The 25,043-nt window shown below is 43.9% G+C and overlaps 1 protein-coding gene across 2 annotated transcripts in view; it reads left to right on the top strand.

The window, feature by feature from the left end:
* DYRK1A (dual specificity tyrosine phosphorylation regulated kinase 1A) overlaps positions 1-25,043 on the top strand; it is a 77,967-nt gene that overhangs the window by 5,304 nt on the left and 47,620 nt on the right. For both annotated transcript variants that reach the window (XM_021527461.3, XM_021527460.4), the window contains exon 2: positions 18,948-19,026. In XM_021527461.3, coding sequence (XP_021383136.1) covers positions 19,017-19,026 — 10 coding nt within the window. In that variant the 5' untranslated portion in view covers positions 18,948-19,016. The remainder of the gene's footprint in view (positions 1-18,947; positions 19,027-25,043) is intronic.

Here is a 25,043-nt window from a genome sequence, read left to right as displayed (position 1 = left end):
CTTTTAAACTGCAGTTTGAACAGGACTTACACATTAAATACACAGAGGGGGTGTGTGTGGTCACAGACAAATCAGTTTCCATACACTCTTTCAAACTCTGATTGATACTGGAAGCTCAGTAACTTTCCAGGATCATGTCTGATTCTGGCTTCTTTATTGTTATTCTTTCCAACTTGTGGATAATTAGGCATTAATGTAATGCAGTGCCAGAGTTAGTGTTTGAAATATATTGATTTCTTTGTTAATGTTACAAGATCTTGGGAGTTTTTATTTCTATAGAAGTTACTCATAAATATGACAACACTGGGTCAATGTTGTGGAATAACAGCTTAATGTACATTTTTTACCATCATGAGATGTTCTAAGCTTAGAATTCTGTGCTCTTGTACTTGGGGTGACTTTCTGTCAATGTCAGAGTGTTCCTTCAGAAACTGAGATTGTTATGGCAGGCCCTGTGCAGGAAAAGGAGCATTCCTGCAAATGCTGCATGTGTGTGTGTGATTGCACTAATGGATCTCTGCCTTCCTAATAAAATCATATTTTTCATGGTATCCCAGAGTGGTTTGGGTTGGAAGGGACTTCACAGCCCACCCAGTGCCACCCCTGCCATGGCAGGGACACCTCCCACTGTCCCAGGCTGCTCCAGCCCCAGTGTCCAACCTGGCCTTGGGCACTGCCAGGGATCCAGGGGAATCTGGGAATTCCATCCCAGCCCTGCCCACCCTCCCAGGGAAGGATTTTTTTCCCAATATCCCACCTAAACTTGTAATTTCTCAGTTTGAAGCCATTCCCTGTGCCCTGTCCCTCCATCCCTGGAAATTGTCTCTCTCCAGCTTTCCTGGGGCTCCTCCAGGCCCTGCCAGGCCACCCTGAGCTCAGCCCAAAGCTTCTCCTGTGCAGGTGAACAATCCCAGCTGTGCCAGCCTTTCCTGCCAGCAGAGCTGCTCCATCCCTCTGCTCATCCTGGAGCCTCCTCTGGGCTCTCTGCAGCAGCTCCAGCTCCTGCTGGGCTGGGACAGGGCTGGGGCAGCTCTGCAGGTGGGATCTCACCTGTGGGGCTCAGGGCACAATCCCAATCCCCACAATCCCAATCCCACAATCCCAATCCCTTTCCCAGCCCAGGGCATGGGGGGCTCTGGACTAAGAACACACTGAGCTTCTCACCACCAGCACCCCCAGTCTGCTCCTCAGGGCTGCTCTCCATCCTTTCCCACCCACCTGGTTTGTGTTTGGGATTCCCCATGGCAGCACTTTGGCTCTTGGCCTTGCTGAACTCCGTGAGGTTCTCCCAGCCACACCTCTCCAGCCTGTCCAGGTCCCTCTGGATGCCACCCTCCTCTGTGTCTGTGCACACACCTCCATGTCCTGTCACTTCTGAGGGTGCTGGGGGTCTCCCTGTCTCTCTCCCTGACAGTTTTTAAACTTTTGCTGAAGTCAAGCTCTAACCAAGGGCTCCAAACTTTCCTGGCTCTTTGCCCCAGAATCAGAGTGGCAGCTCTGGTTAGTGGTAACCACTCTGCAACTACCCATTTACTACAGCTTCACTTGGAATGGCTCTTGTTGCTCCTTAAACTTTCTGTGGTGGTTTTTTATTTTTAAGAAGCTTAGTATATATTTATTAATTGTAAAGCTTAATTATTGACCTAATTGTAAAGCTTAAATTCGAAGTGAATCAATGTGTTTTGTGAACTATCTCTACTAAAGACAGCATCACAAATGAGTCAGTTGAGGTCTGAGTGAACAGAGTACAAGAGACTGTGTTATACAGGTAAAGCTTCTATAAGGACAATTGAGAATTGCTTGAGTTTGTGTTGTATTAATTAGGTACCTTTCTTGGGCTCTGATTTCTGTTTTGGTTTGTATTTACAACATGGAGTAAGGATTGTTTCTTTCTGTGTCAGATTTCCTGATTTGGAGCTCCCTGTCCATTCCTCACGTGCTTCTCTACAGAATTTCTAGGACAGCCTTGGGGAAATCCGTGTGTTTGTGGTTTGGGTTTTCTTCTGTAAATAAAAAGGTTGTGAGTTCTGGTAATTATTGTAATTTGATAGTCTGCTGTACACAAGCTTAATGATAGAAGGTCTGAAACTCATCATCTGGAGGCGTGGATGGAAATCCTTTCTCTGATGTGGCCCTTCAGGAAGGTTCTCCTGTGTCCTTGCAGGGTTGCTCTGGGGATGTTCTCAGCTGTGTTTGCCACGGTTGCAGCACAGTGTCCATGTGAGCCTTGCAGTCTCTGACCCATCACAACATTCATTTATGTATCTCTGTGGAGTTAAATTAACCAGAGTCATGTTCACAGCATGGACCTTTTAAAACTTTATGAGCTCGGTGTTGAAACCTTGAGAAATCCAGGAGCACAGGTGGAGACAGATGGAGCACAGGCTCTGCACTGCCTTCCTTGGTGCTTCTTGGCAGCTCTGACTGCTTTGGGTCTCAGTCTGCAGTCCAGAGGACTTTGCTCCCCGTGATGGGCACCAGAAATGCTTTTTTCCTATTAGAACTGGACACAGATTTCTAAAAGTGGGTTGAAGGTTCTACCCAGTGCCCATTTACTTGATTACTGCCACACAGTACACCCAAACCCAAGTTTTTGCTAGAATATTGCAATTTAATTTATTGCAGAAGCCAATAAAGCAAGGGAAACCAGTGGCCAAGTCGTGGTGTTACCAAGTTCTCTCTTCTGAAGGCTGGTTTAAAAACCCCACTTTTTTCTCTTCTTATTATGCAAAGAAAGAGTTGTGTAACTATTGTATAATGGTTGTATTCCACCTGCATAAAGCAAGTATTTAATTCTGGTTTTCTGCTGGATGTTCTTAATCAGCACCCAGTTATTTCAAGAAACAAGAAAACAAGTTCTCCTTACAGTTTACAAAGTTCCAGTGATGCATCTTGAAATCACCCCTCCTGTAAAACTTATAAAAATGCCATTAAATGGAACAGATTGATTGAAAAACCTCTTTCAGTTGAGCTGAAATGTAAAAGATGGAGTGCCACAGGCTCACTGGGCAGGGCAGGGTCTGGGGCTTTGATTCCACAGCACAAAACCCAATCTCAGTCATCTTTTAAAAATCTGAAAATAAGGAAATGACCACATTGGAGTAGTTAATGCCATTAAATCTCCTCCTGGAGGTTTTCTGTCTTGGGGTGGTTTGTTTGGGTTTTTTTCCTTTCTTTTATTCCTCTTTTTCTGTCCAGTGTAATAACTTCCAGTTCTTAATTTTTTTTTTAATCAGTCACATGTTCTGATTGAGATTAGCCAATAATTTTTTGTGTGTGTGTGACAGAGATTCCCTAAGCTTATATTTGCTGTCCTTTAATGTGTATTTCCAAAGTCTGCTAAGAGAGAGGGTGGACTTAACTGACCTTCCTTATGTCATTCCTCATTTTTAAAATATTTATAACTATTTTTTTCTACCTCAGAAATATAATCCTGAGTCTACATAGTATAACCCAGTACTTTGTAAGTGTTGGCCTCACTTGTTGGCCTCACTCTTTTGTTAAGATTTTGAGTCTTGTAGTTCCTACCTAATTTTATTGAAATGTGAGAACTTGTGATTATTTCTATACAAGACTTTGGGATGAAGAATTTGATGTTCAGACTTCCATATTTGCTAAAAAAAAGCTCTTTGGTATTTTCTGATACAGGTTTCTTTAGCTGCTTTGCTGTTACTTTCTTCCTCTGGACCACTGATACTTTAAAAAACAAATCTTAATTTTCATCTTTGCATGATTTTGGTTGCATAAAACAGAAGAACCTGAGGGCTGTGGTTTGAGGTGGGGCTGAAGCTCAAGATGCATTTTTAGCAATCACAGAGTTGGCCCAGAATGCAATTTCTAAGTTTTGTGTTAGTCTTTATGTGTGCTCTGAAACCTCTGAACCCCCAACCTGACAGTGTCAAATCCATAAACTTCCTTGATGTGCTAGAGAAAACGGGTCTGGATTGTATTCCTTAGGTTGGAAGTGTGGTCTTCCTCCCAACATTTCAGTCTTGACTGTCTCTATGGAGTTGCACTTGGCTTTATTCATTATTTCCATTAAAATTCCCAAACTAAGTCAAACACTCAAGCACTGACAACAATGGGAGAATCATCTCTTGCTTTTGGTGCTCTGAACTATCTTTTATTATGTAGTAAATATATAAATTTGTTTTTTTAAAGTGAAAGTCAGTAACTGATCTCTGTCCTGACCCTGCACTTGGTTTTAGGTTTGGGACTTTCTCATGCAACATTTTAGTACCTGAATCAAGTGAATTCTAATGGATTTTTCCAGCATCCCATGGAAGAGTTTTCCAGTGATTGGGATCTAACATATAGAAAAACCCCATCCACCCAAACTTTCTCTATCCTACTGCCAGCCTGACCTAAGGCACTGAACTCCTTTTTTTTGGGATGAAGAGATGGAATTCAGGGATTTTTGGCATCTTGTAGAGCTTTGTGTGCTTTCCATGCACACAGCATGAGATAAAGAACTCCCTGAGCTGCTCTCCAGCAAGGGACTGAAAGCCAAAAGGTGAAGTGACAGGCCAGAGTCACCTGGTGAGTGCCCAAAATCACCTGATGAGTGCCCAAAGTCACAGAACTCACAGAATTCCCAGATTCACTGGGTTGGAAGAGACCTTCAAGATCATCAGGTCCAACCCAGCCCCAGCACCTCAACTCAACCCTGGCACCCAGTGCCACATCCAGGCTTGGTTAAACACACCCAGGGGTGGTGACTCCACCCCCTCCCCAGGCAGCAATTCCAGAACTTCATCACCTTTCTGTAAAAAACTTTATATTTTTAAAATATTTTTCTATTTCCCTTGGTGACCCGGCGAGTGCCCAAAGTCACCGGGTGATGCAGCGGGTGGAGCTGAGCTGAAGGGTTTCAGTGTCTGAGGCTTTAATAGCAGGATGCTCTTTGCATTTGCAGTTTCATTTGCCTGGAGTTTGTATTCTGAGTGCTCTGTAACTTGAAAAAAGCAGCCTCTTAAGGTTGGAGAGTGACTCAGCACATCCACATAGAGGTCTGCTCAAGGAATTTAGGATTTGCTTGGAAATTTGGGGGAATTAGGGTTTGAAGTTTTTTTTTCTCAAACCGAGTTTGTCTTCAAAAATGCTGATTTTTAATTTGCAACGTCTTTTCCCATTTGATCCTCATACCTCAATTTTGGGAAAAGTGATGGGGTATTTCAGGAAATTGTATCATTTTGGGATAGCTGGATTAACTGGGTAGGTTGTTTTCTGTGTACTCCTCCTGGTGCATATGAGATGCATCTGTGGGATGAATAAATGTGAATTTCAATGGATATGACATTTATACAACTTTCATATGGAAGGGGAAGGGAGGCATTTATGGGATTTTCCCACTTTGTGTGATTGGAATATGGAATCATGGAATGGTTTGGGTTGGAATGACTGTAAGGATTGTCTCACTCCAACCCCCTGCCCTGGGCAGGAACACCTTCCCATGCCTCATCCAGCCTGGCCTTGGACACTTCCAGGGATGGGACATCCACAGCTCCATCCAGCAGTCCAAAAGCTCCAATTTTTCTGGCAGGGCTGAGTTCTGAGCCTTCAGGAGTGACCAGTTTGGGGAACAGAGAGTTACCTGTGCCTGTGTCCACTGGGTGCGTGACCCATCTTTTTCCGTGCTTGAGTTTGCTTGGATTTTAGAGGGAAAACTGACTAAATGTCTCAAATAGAACTCTTTAAAAATAATGTGTTCTGGTTTCAGCTGACCAAACTTGTGACAGAGTCCTGAGATACTGCTGGTAGTGCTGGCAGTGGAGGGAAGCAGAGTAACTGAAGCTGGGGAATTAAGACTGGAATTGTTGGTCTTCTGTGGCTACACCCTCTTAAATTTGGGGGAAATTCGAGCAGAATTCACGATCTCTTTTTCATCCAGATCAGTCTTCTGGAATGAGATAAGGCCATAGGCAGGTACATAATTCAGTGCTGAGAGGATGCTGAAGGGCAGCACAGCAAGAGCAGCATATTCAGAGAAAAACACAAGCAATGTTGATTTTCTCCCCCTTTTTCCTTCTGGCCATGTCCATGTTTTCCTGGGGCTGGTGAAAATGACCTTGCTCTCCCCAGACCTGTACCTATTCCAGTTTGAAATAATTGATACAAAAGAAGCATAAAGATGAAAAGAAATAATTGGTTTTGTGTTTAATCTACGAGGGGTAAGGGCCAGCGTTAACCTGCTGATATTACAAGTGTTGGCAAGCAGGAGATCATCAACTTCTGGCAGTCAGTTCACTTGAAAGAATGTCATGGCTTTTTGGTCATTGAAGGCTTTATAAATGGTGAATTCTTTTTGGAGGTATCCATAGATGCATGAAGGCTTGATGGGAGGTTTCTGCACAGGGTGTAGATGATGGAAGCTCTTGGAGGGAAATTGTTGGAAGAGTTCTTCCAAGCAAAGAGTGCAGCCAGGAGTTCTTTGAAGGCAGTGACCCCTTGAGCAGCTCCCCTTCCCTCCCTTGGGGCTGCGTGCTCCCACCTGCTTTGTGCTGGCACAGCTGTTTGTCAGCCCAGCCAGTGAATCAGGCTTGCAGGGCGAGTTGGCTGAAATAAATAATTTTATATTTTTACCGTTGGGGTGTGTGTGGGGGTGGGAGTCGGGTTACACTGCAGCCACGGGGATGGTGGAATGGGCTGTGTGGGTGGGCAGCAGCAGGGGCAGGGCTTGGGTAACTGCCCCTGAGAGCGCTGGCACTGCGTGGAGAACACCATTCCCTGGAATTCTTGCCACCCCTCCTGCAGTAAATCATCCTGTGTCATCCCTGTCCCCTCCTGGCTCTGCCTCGCTGACTTTCTGCTGTCTCAAACTCACGTTCCTGCTGCCCTGGTGTGAGCTCCCAGCACAGCCTGAGCTTGGGAGTCACTTCTGGCTCCTGATGCTTCTCTTCTCGCTCTCTTTTCCCTTCTGGTCCTCTTAGAGTTTTTCCTTGCTTTTTAACAGTTTTCTAACTTCTGCTTGTGCCCTTTTTCTCCCAGGTCATTGCCAGCACCTCTCTTACTGTAATTTGTTCAGTTGTTTGTTCGTTCTCCTTTCTCTTCCCCAGTAGGAAAAAAATCCCCTTTTAAACACTAAAACAGCTTAAAAAAACCCAAGTTTTTAATTTTCTGTGCATTCCACCCAAAACAATACTACAAACCAATACAACATACAGGTTTCATCTCTGTCTCATTCACTTTTGAATTTTCACTTGACTTCTGTATTACCTTAAGATAGGCATGCACACACAAAATGTGTTTTTCCTTTTTGGACAAACTGAAAAGTGAGTTGAAGTTCCCAAAGTTAATTTCTTAGAAAAGGTATTTTCATTGTATAAGCTATGAGCAGAACCTCTGATACGAGATACTGAATTGTGGAGTAAAATGCTTTGTTTTCTTCTTCCTGCTGTACAAAGGAGACATAAAAAAAGTTTCTATTCCACACAACTACCAGCTGGGCCAGTTATGTTAAAAACCAGCCTAAACTTTTGGAAATTCCATGCTTGCTTGTCCTCTCAAATAGGCTACCAGTTTCACATCCATGCATTCAGATACACAATATTTTAGCCCAAATTATTTAAATCTTGTTGATCATTATTTACCTGTTAGTTGGGAAAGTAGACAGAAGTACTCATGCTTTAAAATCTGAATCCATCCATTTGAATGTCCATCCATATTTTAACAATCCAAAGTAACTTCAAATAAATCTGGAAAATTGAGCAATACACTTAGTCTTTATGGCAGGAAAAAAGCAGTGAATTTCTTCTGCCCATCCCCATTGCTTCTCCAAGTTTTTGGGTGGACTGAGGGCAGGAGCATGGGAAGTAGCCAGCAAGACCTATTTTCTCCATGCCATTCCAATATTTGGAATTCTTATATGATAATAAACATAAGTGAGAGTGTGAATTATGATTGTCTTTGGAGATGTTCAGTGGTTCCCTCTTAGTAAATAAAATTGCTGCTCATAAATGCTGTATCTCTGCTGACTTGGAGCTTGTCTGATGATTTTCTTCCTTAATATTCTTAATCCATTTGAGTAGTTTTCCAGTGAGCTCTGTCGATCCTGCTTGGTTTCTGTGAGGTTTTTTTCATGGCTAAAGACTTGTCTTCTGCTGAGCACGTGGCACTGCTCAGTTCCAGGAGTAGCTGAGGTTCCTTAGGCACAGAACTCTGAAGCTGCTCTGGTGTTTGGTGCTTGTCTTCCCCCCTCCATCCCCTTCTTTGCTATTCCATGGCACTTCTCCTGAAACCAAATTTCTCTTTTCCCTGCTTTGCTTTGGGTTGACTATCCATGAAATATTTCAGACAAAAATGTCTGAGCAAAAAAGGGGAAGTTCCAGGCCTTGGCTGCTGGAGCAGAGAATACCAGAATCATTTGGAAAATGGCTGGCAAAGCCCTCCCAGCCCAGGGAGTCCCAGCTGGGCCCCATGCCCACCTTGTCCCCAGCCCAGAGCACTCAGTGCCACCTCCAGGGGACACCTGCAGGGATGGGCACTGCAAAGCTCCCTGGGCAGCCCCTGGAATGTGTCAGAGCACACTCAGGACCCTCTTGTTGAGCTGTTTCACAACATGGGAACAGGAGCAGCGCTGTATCAAAAGTTCCCTTTTTCCAGCAGTCTCCTAAGAAGCACAGCACACCATTCCATGGAATACACCAGCTCAGTGTCATTAGTACAAAAGAAAAGATCTGCTGGAAAAGTGGCTTTGTTTTGGAGTCTTTCCATCTTATCCCAAGCTGTTCTTGAGAGTGTGAACTTCAGTGGGACACTAGAGATTTTCTTGCTTTTTTATTTCCTGGATACCTTGGACTTGGCAAACCTGAGTGCTCTTTGGAGGGTTATAAGGTCAGGATTTAAAGGCTTTTTTTTTTTTTTTTTTTTTTTTTTTTTTTTTTTTTTTTAAATTTGCCCTCATTTCCTTCCTGCAACCTGTATTATTAAAATCATTTTAGGAATTGTTATCAAGGAAAAAAATGCTACAGGAAACCAAACTTCTCTGGTAAGGCCCTTACCAACTTCTGATGCTGGCAGAGATACTGTTATTTAATAAAGATTGTATAGTCTTGCTGTGACATAAATACTTAAATGGATAAGTTTGTCAAAGATTTAATGCAATGTCTGCTTCTTGAACAAATGAGAAGTACCTTGGAGAGCATCAGACTGATCAGTGTGAACTCCACACTGAGATGCTGGAATTGGTGAAGATCGCAAAAACTTGTCCCAAAGGTTCAACTTTTTCTGTTTCTCCTCATAAAAGCTGAATTAGACCAAATGAATGTGAGAGAGCTCTGCTGGAGAGACTTTTCCTGGTCTTTTATGTCACTAAAGGATCTCTCTTAGACTTTTACCTTACAGCTGCCATGAGAAAATAATCCAAAGTGAATTCCATACTTCTCCATAGTGCCTGTTCCCAAAAAGGGATTCAAGCCAATGTTATCCCAAATTTCCAGACTGAGCTTGAACTGCACATCCGGGACCTGTCCACTTGGGATTGAGTCACCTCCAGCCTCTTGTTGAATTCCTGAAGCTCAGCAAATCATTGTTTTCCATATTAATAAGCCAGAGATAATCAACTTCTGTTGGTGATTGGCAGTCAGTTCACTTCAAAGAGTGTCATGACTTTCTGGTCATTGAAGGCTTTATAAATGATGAATTCTTTTTGGAGGTATCCATACATGGATGAAGGCTTGATGAATTCCTGGAGGAAATTGTAAGGAATTTGGGCACACATCAGATTATAATTAGCACATTCTGATCTTATTTTTTTTTAACATTAAAGACAATGGCTTTATGTAGGAGAACAAATACTCTGGAATCTCCAATGAGCTACCAGTAACTGTATTTTTGGGGGTGAATATTTGATGAAATCTCTATTCAGTGGGATAATAAACATACCCAGTAAAGCGTTTGCTGCTTGATCTGCACCCAGTGTCTGCGCTGGCTTTTCTCCCTTGCATCCACGTGCTTTTATCACTTGGATAGGATGCCTGAATTATTCTTGTGGATTATAATACCACTTAAAACAGAGGAATTTGCAGTTTATTACCTCCCCCTACCTATATCTCAGTATACCTTGAAATATATCAAGATTTGCTTGAATATTTTGCTTAACAGCAGGGATGGATGGAGACTGAAAAGATAATGCAACAAGACCTTGGAATTGTGAGTCTGGAGAAGGTGTTTTGACTCCATCCCCAGATGATCTGAGAATTTCCTGAAGTTCCTTAGTTTATCTCCTTCTTCAGTGAGAGTTTTCTAGGTCAGCGGTTCCTGAACCAGGGAATAAGGCCATGGCAAAGGCGCTACAGATGGAACGTAAACCCATCCTGAACGATGGCAAGTTAACAAATACTGTCCCAGGGATGATTCATATTTAGTGAAAAACGTTTGGAGCTGCTGAGGGTGTGTGTTCTGAGAAATGGAAGGGCTTGGAGTGAACAACGTGAGGAAAATGTGGGAGCTTTATTTATTCATGTCTTTCACGTAGAGTGGATCTCCCCCTCTGCTCTCGTGAGCTCCCACCTGCAGTGCTGCTTCCAGCTCTGGGGACCTCAGCATCAGAGTGTGGAGCTGCTGGAGGGAGCCCAGAGCAGGGACATAAAGATGGTCCCAGCCCCTCTGTGCTGGGGGAGCTCAGCTGGAGAGGAGAAGCTCCAGGGAGAGCTCAGAGCCCTGCCAGGGCCTGAAGGGGCTCCAGGAGAGCTGCAGAGGGACTTGGGATGAAGAGACAGCACCCAGGGAATGGCTCCCACTGCCAGAGGCAGGGCTGGGTGGGAGATTGGGAATTGTTCCCTGGCAGGGTGGGCAGGGGCTGGGATGGAATTCCCAGATTCCCCTGGATCCCTGGCAGTGCCCAAGGCCAGGTTGGACACTGGGGCTGGAGCAGCCTGGCACAGTGGGAGGTGTCCCTGCCATGGCAGGGGTGGCACTGGGTGACTCTCGGGTCCCTTCCAAGGCAGGAATTGTCACTCGGGTTGCTGTGGGGCTGTGCAGAGTCAGCAGGGCAGTGACCAAAGCACAGCCGGGCTTTCAGCGCTGCCGAGCTGCAGCCCTGACTCACAGCAGGGCACTGCCAGGTGTGGCACAGGGAGGGCTCTGCGAGCACAGCAGCCACATCAGCATCACCTTCAGCTTTTGGGGACTTCAGCCTAAAAGTAATGATTTTAATGAAATAATTCTGTTTATTCCCGTGGAGCTGAATGCAACAGCAGGCTGTTCCTGGCCACTGTCAGTTTTCAAAGATGATGAACTTCACAAGAAGTGCTGTTTGAAAGTGTGATGAGCAAGGGTTTTAAACCTGGTGCTTCTATCTTGACATGTGTGGAGAAAGCTGGAGCTGGTGTGGTGTTTCCCAAGTTAAAAGGAGCTGGAAGAGCAATTTGAAAGGATCCAGCTATGTCTGTCCAGTCTAAATCTGAATAATAAAAGACAAGGGTTGTGGCATTGCAGTGTCAATGGGAGCTGCCTGAGAGGCAGCATTTAAACAGCAGTTCCTGGTGTGTTTGAAATGGTCCAAAAGTCCTTAAAAATGCCCACACACCTATACATGGCTAAAAAAAAAACAAAAAACAAAAAAAGGCCACTAACCAAAATTTTACAAATTAGCACCATTTCTGTACAGAGCCAGCCAGCACTTACACCTTGGTGTGATTGGTTTTGTGTGTTTGGTTATTTTATTATGGTCTTTGTTTGGTTTTGTTTTTTTTTACTTTGGGAGTCTAAATCTCTGCTTATTTCCACGTGTTAAAATATTTTGAAAACTTTCAAGATTAAAGGTACTGCTATACCAGAGCAACAATCATCTACATTGCTATACTTGAAATAAGTAACTTTAAATCTTTGGGAGCAACACCAGAACTGTCTTGTGCCAAATGGAGCTGGAGAAGTAGTTTTATTTCATTTAAACACGGGAGAGCAGTTACACAGACTCTTCATAAATATATAAAGTATTTCTCTTTGTTGTGGTCTGAGTAAGGTTGATTTTGATTTTTCCAGCTCTAGTCCTGGATGAAAAAGTTCAGGTGGCTGCACCTGAGTCCCCTCCCTTGCCAGGTGTCTGAGAAACTTTGTAAATAAAGAATACAACCAAAAATGACACTAGTAGTGACCACTAAAGTGGAAGAATAATCAGTTGTAGTAATATCAAGGTTGCAGTAGAAATCTGTAAATTGAGTGGTTTGGCCACGTTCTGTGGAAACTTGAGGCAGCTTTAGGTGTTCCTGTAATTCTTTTATGGCTCAGAAATTCAGGGAGAAGTAGGAAGGTTGTGATCTCTTGAGGCTTCTGGGTCTGAAGTTCTGAAGTGATGAATGCAATTCTGTAGCGGGGCATGTTTGGCTTTGCATTTCTCAAGTTCTTTTCCCAACCACAAGGAACAGAAACAGTTTTTGTACATGGAATTATTGGCCTTGTTGAGGACATCTGTAGGAAAAAAATACCTGCAGAAACAAAATCTCAGCTCTGCAAAAAATGTCATATTCCTCTGGATAAACTAATTTACAGCCCTCATGTGCGTTCTGCTTTGGAATATGACTTTATTCCCATGCTCCTGATATTGCAGGGCATGGGCAGTTCCAGCTGTAGCATCTTTTCCTTTTGTTTGCTGGAGGGAGGGGAATGCAAATCCAGTGGTTTGACTTTTGTCTGGCACTACTAAGTGGGTGGAAAAAAGAACCACTCCCCTCTCTAATTGGAGGTTCCTTATTAGGTCAGTGGACTGAAAATATTTGAAGTTTTTGCTTCTAAAATTAATTTTTTTAGTCAGTGAGTAAGCAAAGCATCAGATGCAAATTATCTAAAAAATCTCAAGTATTTCAACCTTTGTTGTGGGGTTTTTCTTCCCCTCCTCTCCCCCCTCACTGTGTCAGTTTAATTCTTCCTAAAACCACAGGCTTTATTCTGGGGTTCACATGAATTAATGAATATTTAAAAAACAAATCCTGACTTCTCTGGCTGGATGGGTCAGTTATAAATTTAACATTTCAGTTCCTTCAGACGCCTGGGAAGCAATTCATGTTTAGAAGTGATGCATTATTTCCTAAGTAGACTGTAAAAAATGGTGTATATAGAAAAATGGGTGTGTTATAAATCAGATATTTCAGAGACTCAAACTGTACTCTGAATCTGCCTGGATTAATCCTGGTGTGACACCACTGCTCTGTGGGTGATAAAATCACACTTGGTTGTGTTTTAGGTGCATTTGAAGGTATTTTGACATCACCACTGCACATCTGCAGTGGCCCAGCTTAGAGCGCTGAGCTGGGATGAATAATTGTGGATTTCTCCTGCTCCCCATTCCCCCAGTGCAGTTTGCTGAGTGCCCCTGTCCCATTGCAGCTGCAGGGAAGGGCAGAGGCTGCTTCAGTTCTGCTGCTGCTGGAAAGAAATCCCTGCTCTGCTGCAACTGCAGTTCTGCTGTGCCAGGGCTGAAATTGGGTGAGAAACTCGGTGATTTCAGCAAAGCTGCTTCCTCAAGCTTTCACACCTCACCGATGGCTTCACGTGGTGGAAATTCAGCATGAGAGTGAAACCAGTCATTCACAACATCTTGGTTTGTAGGGGAGCCAGTGCTTCTGGAACTCTGAAAATCATTTGCAGCACACAAAAAAATCACGGTTGGGTGTGTTTGGGTTGAGGGTGTGCTTGGTTCATGAGCATCTCACAAGTCCTGATGTGGAAGCTCCCAGTGCACATTGCAGCTCCTCAGGAGGGTGCTGGGGAAGTAAGTCTGCTATCAACTCAGTTTTGCTGTTGTTGACTGTTCCCCAGTGATTTAAGAAAATGCTCAATTTCCAAATGTTTAGTGTTCTCTTTCCATGTTTAAGAAGGAGAAACCTGCGCCCCATGTGTGAGGGTGAGCTGCCTTCAGAAGGTCACTCTGCTCATGGTTCTGTAGATTACACGCAGTCACCTGAGGAGAGGTACTTGATTTTTACTGAATTATGAATTCTAAAACCTGAAGATGGTGAGTTTTAAAACCTTTGCCCAGAGCAGCTGTGGCTGCCCCTGTATCCCTGGAAGTGTCCCAGGCCAGGCTGAACACTGGGGCTTGGAGCAGCCTGGGACAGTGGAAGCTGTCCCTGCCCAGGGATGATCTTTAAGGTCCCTTCAATCCCAAACCATTCCATGATTCCCTGATTCTGTACTCATAACGTTGTTGTTTCGGTGAAAACATTCAGCTAAAAAGGGTTCCAGAATCCCATAGAACTTAAAGCTGGAGAAGGAGATCTGTGACTTCTTTGGCAACAGGACAGATGTGATGCTGATCACAAATTAATTTATCTGTGTTTTAGTACTCAACACATTTTTTGTGGAGTACATAGGAACCTGCAGGTGCCCAGAAAGGGGAGGGATATATTGGACTTTTATGCTGGAATTATACTCTACTTTTAATTTTCTGCTGTGATTTTGCAGGTGAACCCGAGTTGTTGTACAGGGCAGAACTCAGTCCAGCTTGGCCATTTTTTTCCCCTTTTCATTCTGGTGAATTATTCCTTAGGTAGATCACAAGAACAGCAGTGAATTTGGGTGTGTTCAGCTTTCAGATGGGTGTTAATTTGGACATTAAACACACGGGATTTCCCTGGTAACAAAGCACGATGCATGTGCTGGGTGCTGGCAAAACAATGATGCTGAAATTCCTCAGCTTTGTCCCTCTGGGAGGCTGTCAGTCACTGAGCACCCTGGCAGATTTTTTAATCTAATTCCAATTGGATTAATTGTACTTCACATTTCACTGTTCAGTGTTTGAAATAAAACACCAAACCTGTGTCTTTGAGGAATCTTTTGCTCAGTTTGTCTTAGACCAAACCTCATCACTGGTTGCCTCTGCATAGTTGAGATGTCTAAATCCATTATATTCCAGTGTGTTAATAACTCCCATTTCATGGTGGGTACCTCAGGATAATTTTCCTAGTAAATAAATAAAAAAATTTGGTTTCTAAGTAAGTATTTATATTTTATGTTGCTAGCAACAGGCCTGCCTGTGTTCACCGAAGGTCAGTGACCTGAATTATGTTCAGCTCTGCCAGCAGTGTGTGTAGTCATGAGAAATGCAGGGGTTTCTCTGTATTCCACCAGTATGACTTTAAAAATTACAAAATAATCTTTTCACAGAGGAAAAACTTGAACCTGCCTTTGCAAAAAGATTCCATATTGAATCTTACAATACAGTGATCCTGAATAAGGAAAATAAGTCCCTCTACAAAGGGCTTTAATTAGTAAAATGTAACAAGTAAACCCCTCCCCAGCAGACTTCTCTTTTAATTAAATTTTCATGTTAATAATGGTTTTTGCACTTTAACTTTTAGGGGTTTAGAAATCTGATTGCTCTGAACCCAACTTTGATCTGCACGGAACCGATTGATGTGTGTTAGGTATTGAGTTTTGCAGGAAGAGATGGATGCTCCTAAGGAATACAGGGAATAAAACTTCAATTCTCCAAGAGGCCAGCGAGGAAAGCAGGCCTGGGGTGTGAGGAGAAGTCAGAGACGTGAGGAAGTTTTGTTATTCAGTGTCCCCATCTCCATAATGCTGTGGATGTAACCTGGAATGGAACGTGCTCAGCATCCTCGGTGTGGCTGACTAAGCCCTGTGTGACTCCACGCTGGGATTGCTCACGGGCAGGGAGTGGCTCTGCATGGGGATCCCATTCCCTGCGTCTCAGGAGATCCGGGCTGGGCAGGGAAGAGGAAGGCAGGAAACAAAAGCACGAGGTAAAGTTTTAGCACAGATGATTTCTAAGAATTGCTCTCTTTGTTTAAATAAAAGACTTCAGCTTTATTCTTCTCTTTGCTCTACCACTTTCTATAATTTGCTTTTTAACACCTTTCCTGTCATCTGTTCCTTCCTCTCCTCCTTTATTTCCAATTCACTTCTGTTCTATACTGGTAAGGAGATCAAACTGGGTTCCTGAAGCCCAGTAAATGTTGTTACTGAGGGGATTCTTCTAGTAATGATCTTACAGACTGTGTGGTGAGTAGGATTTGCTCTTGCCTCCTCTTATCATCAATTTATTATCTAAACCAGGAAGCCTTTGTGCAGGCTGTCTAAAAGGCCTTTTGCTTTAAGAACTTGGCAATGCAGACGTGGCTGAGGACACTGACTGAGTTTAAGGTGCTGCCCCTGCAGCCATGGGGTGCAATTTAGTTGTACCTATTTAAAAAAAACCCTAAAATTGTTATCCTTTTATGTAGTGTGTCTGTCACACTGTGACTGTCACAGGGACTCACCAGCTCTGGGCTCTGCTAAGATTTCAACCCCCTCCTTGGAAAACAGGGCTCCAGCTGCTTTTCTACTCTGGAATTCTCTGATGGAGAGCTGGGGTGGATCTATGTTCTTGGTCAGCTCTGAAATGCACAAATGTGTTGATTCCTGTTAATAACCTGTTAATGACTTTCTCACATCAGCAGCTCTTCCTTAGTGCTGGTAGCTTTTAAAGAGTTCTAAATTCTGAAATAACTCATGGCTCAGTGGTTACCTCCACAGCTGCTTTAGGAGCTGAGCATTCCCACTCTGGAATGGGCAGGAGGCAGTGGTTGAACACTCCACGATATTTTGGCTGCAAATTGCTCCTGCTCTGGTGCTAGTATGAACTAAGCTGGGTCAGGATTGAAACTGGTCCTGCACTGGTGGCACTGGGAGGGGGTCATGCAGTGCTTGAGCTGCAGGGGGGTAAAGACAAGAGAGTCCTTCAGTCCTTGAGCTGCTGCTGGCAAAGGCTTCCTGTAATCCTGCTGTAAACCCAGAGGTGCTGCAGGGAAAGGGAATAAAGGATATGGGCCAGGGAGAGCTTTCAGAGATGGGACTGAGGCTCTGCAGCCTCAGGGCACTTGTGTGGGATGGACAAACCTGGTGCTTCAGGACATGGAGCTGCTGCAGAGAGCCCAGAGGAGGCTCCAGGATGAGCAGAGGGATGGAGCAGCTCTGCTGGCAGGAAAGGCTGGCACAGCTGGGATTGTTCACCTGCACAGGAGAAGCTTTGGGCTGAGCTCAGGGTGGCCTGGCAGGGCCTGGAGGAGCCCCAGGAAAGCTGGAGAGAGACAATTTCCAGGGGATGGTGGGACAGGGCACAGGGAATGGCTTCAAAGTGAAAATTTACAAGTTTAGGTGGGATGTTGGCAAAAAATCCTTCCCTGGGAGGGTGGGCAGGCCATGGAATAGAATTCCCAGAGCAGCTGTGGCTGCCCTGGATCCCTGGCAGTGCCCAAGGCCAGGTTGGACACTGGGGCTGGAGCAGCCTGGGACAGTGGGAGGTGTCCCTGCCATGGCAGGGGTGGCACTGGGTGGGCTTTGAGGTCCCTTCCCACCCAGACCACTCTGGGATTCCTTTGTTAGTTCATTTAAAGAAGAGTTTGCTCTTCCTTCTTGTTTGCTGCTGGGTCCCAGAGTGCCTGAGCTGGGTCAGTGGGCTCAGCTCACTGTGGGAGGTGTTCCCTCAGCATCTTTCACTCAAACCAAACTGATTTATGCACAGGAGTGCCCAGTTTGTAGGACCTGGAGTGGCCTCAGCAGCGCTCCTGGCAGCTGTGGATGTGACAGTGCCATCCCAGGACTCTGTGGAACCACAGCCACAAAAAAGGCCATGGGTTCAGGATGTGGAATGGCCACTTTTAGGGTTTCCCATTTTTTAGGGAGCACGACAACAAATATCCAACCTCTCCTAAAACACCAACACCATCAGTGCCACACCTGCTCCCACATGGATGCAAAAACAATTCCTTGTCCTCCTGCCCCCTTCTCTTTGGTGTGGTGACTCTGGAGTGGCACAGGGACAGGGCAGCGTGGTGGCAGGAGGGCAGCCGGGCCCAGGGTGGGCTGTGCGGGCCTGGAGCTGCCATTGTCGGGGGGAAATGGAGCGGACGGCGCCGGGCGCTGCTCAGCGCACGGCCTGGGAGCGCTGGGGGCTGCTCACACTTGCCTGAAGTTACATATTTCAGGAGGTGTTTAAATAATAATAACTCTCCAATTCCAGCTGGTCAGTCATTTGCAGAGTTCTCTAAAAGTCTCAGTAATTCTAAGTGGGTTTGGTATTTCCATAGGTTGTAGAATACCAATGATTGTTGGAGAACAAGTGAAAAACAAATGCTTGAGAAATACTTTATCCAGCCTTAGTTGCTGGGTGTTGCGTTTGGGGTTTTATATTAATTTTTTTGTTCATAATCCTGCTGTTCTTCTTAATTTTTGTTGGAGTTTTCTTTTAAAAAGGCAGAAATATATAATAATTATTATATTATAGAATATATAATGCAACATGTATAATACATAATACATATTCTATAAGGAACAATATATATAATATATAATGTATAATGTATATATTACATAGAATAGATACATTATACATTATATATATTATAATTATATAATACAATATATAATGTATAATGTATCAATTATTATATAATATATTGTAAAATATATTATATATATTATATAGACAGAAACTCCTGTCTTTGTATCTTTTCATCTATGGAAAATACAATTGTATTTTTCCGATCATATTTTAATTATTTGCAGCAAGGTGAACCTCATATAATTTCATCAGGCAATGAGGAGAAATGAACTTTAACATTTAGGAATCAATATCTTGTAGATTTGGGAAAATCCCACAAGTTCAGTTAAATTTTCATTTAGAAATATTGTACTGAATTTCTGTGAAAATCCAAATGTTTAAATGCTTGGCAGAGACGGGTAACTGACAATTTTTTGGGATGATGTTAATTTTGAGATTTATTCAATGCCCAGTTGGAATTTAAGTTAATACTTGCCATTTTGACACTTAGAAAATTTTTCTAAAACCAGATATCAGTAGAAGATAAGTCTTTGTGATACCTCTCTTTGCTTTTCCTGTTGGAAAACTTCATTTTCTATTTGGATTTCCTCAGTTTAGCTCGGGGTTGAACTGAGCAGTTGTGGCTGCAGTTTAAGAAGTTTATTCTTGTTTATTTTCCCTTTTTCAGTGTTGTTTGCTGCTGGACTCCCCCCGTCCCCACAACCCCGCAGGATGATATGAGACTTGAAAGAAGACGATGCATACAGGTGATTTGATATTTAGGATTTTTACAATGAAAAATGATGGATGTTCTTGATGTGCTTCTTGTTGCTGTTCCATTCTCTGTGCCCCCAAATGATGTTGTTCCAACTTAGCAGAAATTGGAAATCTTTCTTTGCTCTTTCAAAACTCTTCTGCAACTTGCAAAACTCTTCTTCTTCCAAGAAGAAAATGGTTTTCCTGAGTGGAAATACTGTTTTTATGGGAATGATTCTATAGGTGCTGATTGATATTTTTAGGAAGTTCTCCCATTTTTTGGCTAATCAAAAATCCTGGAAGTGCCAAGGGTATTTGCAGATTCAGTGGCTGATTTTACTTTTGCTGGAAATACAGTTCATATTTCAACACAGAAAAATCACGAGCAGTAGAAATAGAATAAAACTGAATTTGTCCAAGAGGTTTGGTCTAATTTGTTATACCCAAACACCCTTTTTTTCAACCAGATCTTTGGTTTGCTTGTTCAGCTTTAAACCCCAGGAATCCTTAGGGCTGAAAAGAAAAAAAAAAAAGCCAGGCAGATTTCTGTGTGCATCCAGCTCATCTCCTGATTGACAGTTTTCAGTTGCATCAGCTGTTGGTGCATAAACAGCTTTGGAGGGTCTGTTTACATGGAGCCTTTGGATTAGGACCAAGATGCTGGAAGTGGAGATTTCATTCCCTGAAAACCAAACATCGCTCATTCCACTCCCATGTTTGTGAGTTGTGTGCTGAAAGCTCAAGTCAAAGCAGGTCTGAAGAATTCTAAAATTAGCTTGGGCAAAGGAGAGGAGAAGGAAAAACTTTTCTAAAGGGATATTTCATTTTCATACTTCATTTTCAGTATCTTAATCAAAAGGAGCAGTATTAAAAATGTAGAAAATTGATGTCCCATCAGATTTGGGGAGCTCTGTGTAGTAGGCAGTGACAGATTAAAATAGAACCTAAATATTGAGAAAATGTTTTGAAAGCTTTAAAAATACTCATCCCACAACTGAAAGGAGAGATAATGTTATGAAATTGTACCTTATGTATGACAGTGTTTCAGAGAAATCAGTTTCACATTGCAATACATTAATCTGGTTTAAAACTTCCAACTTAAGCACTTTCAGTTTTGGTCAGAATTTCTGATGGTGTTGAGCTTGTAGAACTGTGAGCTTGCAGAATAGAACAAGATTTTGAAATTTAAGTGATAGTTCTGTCTCCTGCAGCCCAAATTCTTTATTTACAAGTCCCTTGATAAATACAGATGAAAAACCAGAACAAAGACCTTTATGCCTCTGATGTGTTGGAAGTTAAAAACCTCAGATTTATTTGCATTTTCTGTTCATTAGTGGAGCCAGGCTTGGTATGCTGAGGTTCTGGGAATGAACAAGATTTGCAGGCCTTAAAATGAGACTCTCCCCTGTGATAATTTTGTGGTGCAGTGATAGGAGGAGTCATTTGGTGACTGCTGATCTTGGTCTCAAGTTCAGAGTGGCTGAGGAGAGCTCAGGCCTGAAATTGAAAAGTTTTGTGGTTCTTGAGGATGGCTCTCTTGCATTTTCAAAAGGTTTCTCTAGGGTGATTGATCAGAGGTGCCTGGTAATGTCTAAACTACCTTTGGTTAAAGTGGGGAAGCTTCTACAGGGTCAATAAATCCTTTGTTTTATTTGACTTCACTTCATTGTCCTGGAAGGTGCTCTAAAGCCCTACAATTAACCACAGCTGAACTGGGGAAACAATCCCCTAAAGAAGATTTTTTACTTCAGCCATGGAATACTTTAATTTTAGATCACCACTTAGGCTGAAAATACAGAACTGTATTAAAGTCCAGTGCTTTTTTTTTAAAAAAAAAAGTGAAAATTTGAAGAAATGGGGATATTAAATGCTGTTTTCCAGTTTGACTCACAAGGAAAACAAACTTACAGCATGTTAACTTCTCTTTTTGCCCTGTATAATATGTGGGACACACAGCAAAAGGGCACTTTAAGGTGCTGTTTGGAGAATTGAAAAATTTTCAGTAATTTTATCAATGATCTGGAGCAGGGGATTGAGTGCACCCTCAATCACTTTGTGGGCAACACCAGTTTGGGCAGGAGTGTAGATGTGGAGAGTGGGAATGCTCTGCAGAGGGACCAGGACAGGCTGGACCCATGGGATGAGGCCAGAGGGGTGAGGGACAGCCAAGCCAAGGGCCAGTCCTGTCCTTGGGTCACCACAACCCATGGAGCTCCAGGCTGGCAGAGGGGCTGGAGAGCTGGAAAGGCCCTGGGGGTGCTGTGCCAGGGGCTGGACACGAACCCAGGGGTGCCCAGGGGGGCAAGAGGCCGCTGGCAGCTGGGCTGGATGAGGAATTGTGTGTCCAGCAGGAGCAGGGCAGGGATTGTCCCTCTGGGCTGGCTCGGAGAGGCCCCTCCAGGGCTGTGCCCAGTTCTGGTCCTGCAGGAGAGACCTGGAGGGGCTGGAGCGTGTCCAGGGCAGGGAACGGAGCTGGGAAGGGGCTGGAGAGTTCCTGAGGGAGCTGGGAAGGGGCTGGAGAGTTCCTGAGGAGCTGGGAAGGGGCTGGAGAGTTCCTGAGGGAGCTGGGAAGGGGCTGGAGAGTTCCTGAGGGAGCTGGGAAGGGGCTGGAGAGTTCCTGAGGGAGCTGGGAAGGGGCTGGAGAATCCCTGAGGGAGCTGGGAAGGGGCTGGAGAGTTCCTGAGGGAGCTGGGAAGGGGCTGGAGAGTTCCTGAGGGAGCTGGGAAGGGGCTGGAGAGTTCCTGAGGGAGCTGGGAAGGGGCTGGAGAATTCCTGAGGGAGCTGGGAAGGGGCTGAGCTGGAGCAAAGGAGGCTCAGGGGGACCTTGTGGCTCTCACAGCTCCTGCCAGGAGGGGACAGCCGGGGGGTCGGGCTCTGCTCCAGGAACAGGGACAGGAGGAGAGGGAACGGCCTCAGGCTGGGCCAGGGCAGGCTCAGCTGGGACAGCAGCAGCAATTTCCCCATGGAAAGGGTGCTCAGGCCCTGGCAGGGGCTGCCCAGGGAGGTTTGGAATCACAATCCTGAGAGTTGTTCAGAAAACTGAACATTTCTCATCCTGCCAACACATCAGGATGTGGCACCTGGTCTGGAGTTCATGGTCTAGAGGAGGACTGGGCAGAGTTGGGGTAATGGTTGGACTTTGCTTGTCTTAGAGGTGTTTTCCAGCCTTAGTGATTTTCTGGTTCTGTGTTGACATGTGGATTTTTTAGGATCTGTTCTGCTTTTCCCTGAAACACTGCAATAAGCAAAGCTGGGGTTCAGCTCTTCACAGGAAAAGCCAAGTTTGTATTTCAGTCATGTTGTGATAGCACAGGTAATATACATTTTTATGTGGTTAAAAAAATGTTTTCAGAATGGGAATTTTTCACTTCTTTGTCCTTTGCAAGTCTCTCCAGGACCTTTTGGGAAAGCAAGGAACCAGACACTTCTGGGTGTTGTTAGGCTGGTGATCAGTCATCCTACCCATATTCACTTCTCATGGTGTGGTGGCATCAAATCTGGGATTGTGATGGGTTTCTACAAGCAGGGATTCATCTTGGGTTTAAAAGTTGGTGTTTCCAGAGTTCCTGCTACCCCTTGTCCTGCTCCTCTGTAACTCAGCGGTTGGTTGTTCTTTTTTCCCTCTTTTTTTATGGAGATTCCTTATAAAAATAATTTGGTTTTATAACAGCTTCCTGGTTTTGACTTTTGTAGTTATGCTGGAGCCTAAGGAATATAGATCTAAAAATACTGAGTTGTCTGATTTTTAAGCTTTTGAACAGCTCAAAGCTTCTTTTTTAACCTTTGTAAGAAAACAGAGTAACATAATGGTTACAGCAAATTATTCTCATCAGTTTGAAATTATCTTGGATGCACCAATGATGTTGAGAACCAAGGAAATGTGATAATGCTGTAGTCAAGTTTGTAAGGCATTGGAGGTGCTCATATTATTCTTAACTTTATAAAAAATGGTCATTTTTGGGAAGGAGAAAAAGCCAATCCAGTAAGGATACTGCAAGAGAAGTTAAATAGTCAGTTCTCACGCTGATACCTGTCCTCCCCCAGCTGTATCCCTTATTAAAATAAAACAAATCCAGAGGAAGGATTTCTGGGAACTTCCTGCATTGGGCTGAGTTTAGGGCCTGCAGGTGTCCAGGTGTTTATTTTATGGAAGAATACAGTGGAAGTGGAGAATTGGGCCATGGCTCTCACATCTCCTATTTCATGTTTTAGTTGCTGATTTCATTGAGCCTGTAGCTATTTTAAATGATAATTTTACATGTCAGTAATAAAAAAAGTCACAAACCAAAGCAGAAAACACCTCTGTTGTTGCGCAGTCAGAACAAAGTGTGTTTGGAGCTCACCTGTGTTACCTGAGCTGGCTCAGCCACAGCCACTGGAAAATTTACCAGGAAAATCCAGAAATTCCTGGGCCAGCACCAAGTTATCCCTCCCCTGGCTGTTCCTGTGCCAGTGGAGATGCTGTTCCTGGTTCCACTGAGTGACTGCACACCTGGAAGTGTTGGTGGCAGAAAACCAGGTTTGGAAAGAGCAGAACAGTTCCAAGTGCTGATTCCCTGCTGGGGCACAGCGTGGCTCCCACTGGGTTTATTTCTGATTCCAGTTGGGTTCTATCCCCTGGGATCCTTCCAGGGGATTTGTGATGGGTGCTCAGGTCCTGGCTGAGCAGATCAGCCCAGAAGATCCCACCCAAATAATGTCTGAGACCCTGAGAGCTGAAAGTCTGAAAACCAAACAGCTAATGAGGGCTTGGATATTCCTGGCTATTATTATTATTATTATTATTATTATTATTATTATTATTATTATTATTATTATTTCCTGGTATTAACCCCTGGTTTTCCATGGATGAATAAATCCCTTTGCATCAAGGCTTGGTGCTGGTTTTGGGAGTTTTTGTGCCAAAGCAAGTGGAAGTTCTGCTTTTCAGAGATGGAGTCATTGACCTCAATGAATGATAACCTTGAAGTCAACAGACTAAATTAATGCTCTACTTTCTGAATTTGAGAGCAGCAATATGAAAACCTGGACAGCTAAAGTTAGATTCTTGCATCCATATTTAAGAAGTTGCCTATTTAAAAGAAAAGGGGTTTTTATTCCCCTCCTCCAGGATGGCTCAGTACCTGTGATACTAAAAACTGAAGTTTTCAGCCTCAAACCTCATCTAAAAGGAAACAAAAATCCTGTTCCAGGATTTTGGCATGGAATTAGAGCCTGGTGGAGGATGCTGCTTTCCTTATTCAGGAACAGACCAGAGCATCTGAACCAGAAAATCTTTAGATGCTGCTGTTCTTCTATATAGTTCTAATATTCTGGAAAAGTAATTTCTATCCATTTTACCTCCCAATACATGTGACCCTCTATTTAAAACCTGTTGAGGTAACGTTCAATGGAGTTTTAAACTGTGAGATTTCTTTATTGCAAGACTGATTTTTTTTCTGTTGCTGATTTCTAATAGCAAAGAAAAAGTGGGTTTTGAACAAAACCAAATTACAATTCAGATCAAAAATTGCAATAATAGCTACTAAAAATTATTTCCCATTTCCTGAATGTTGGTCAGTACACTGAGAATGCCTGAATGAAAAATGCTGGAAATACAGATGTTTTTCTGCAGGCTTTAAAGTCAGTGTTCAGGGAACAAAAAGGAAAGGTTCTCTTGGGCTCAGTGATCAATCAATGGGATGCGAGACTGAGTTTGGAGCTGCCCATGGGGGTCTCAGAATTGTGCCTTGTCCCAGGAGTTTGGGACACCTTGGCTCAGGGCTGCTGGGAGTGGCCCTGTCTTGTCCATCCCATTTTGTGTCCTCTCCCTGCTGCTTTTGGCAGCAAATGTTCCTGGCTTGGTCCTGCTGGCCGGGGTTGGGAGGTTTGGAGTGAGGGTTTGGGTGTTGAAGGGAATCTCAGCCCTGTGCTCCAGGGAAATGCCCGCAGGGAGTTCCTTCCCATGGCCTTGGCACCACTTTGGGAGCTTCTGCAGCTTTCCAAGGGTCACACCTGGAACTGGTGCTCCTGAAGGCCTCCCAGGGGG

This window comes from Lonchura striata, chromosome 1, assembly GCF_050655825.1.
Source record: "Lonchura striata isolate lonStrDom1 chromosome 1, ASM5065582v1, whole genome shotgun sequence".
Taxonomy (NCBI): Eukaryota; Metazoa; Chordata; class Aves; order Passeriformes; family Estrildidae; genus Lonchura; species Lonchura striata.
This window is presented reverse-complemented; position numbering and strand designations above follow the sequence as displayed.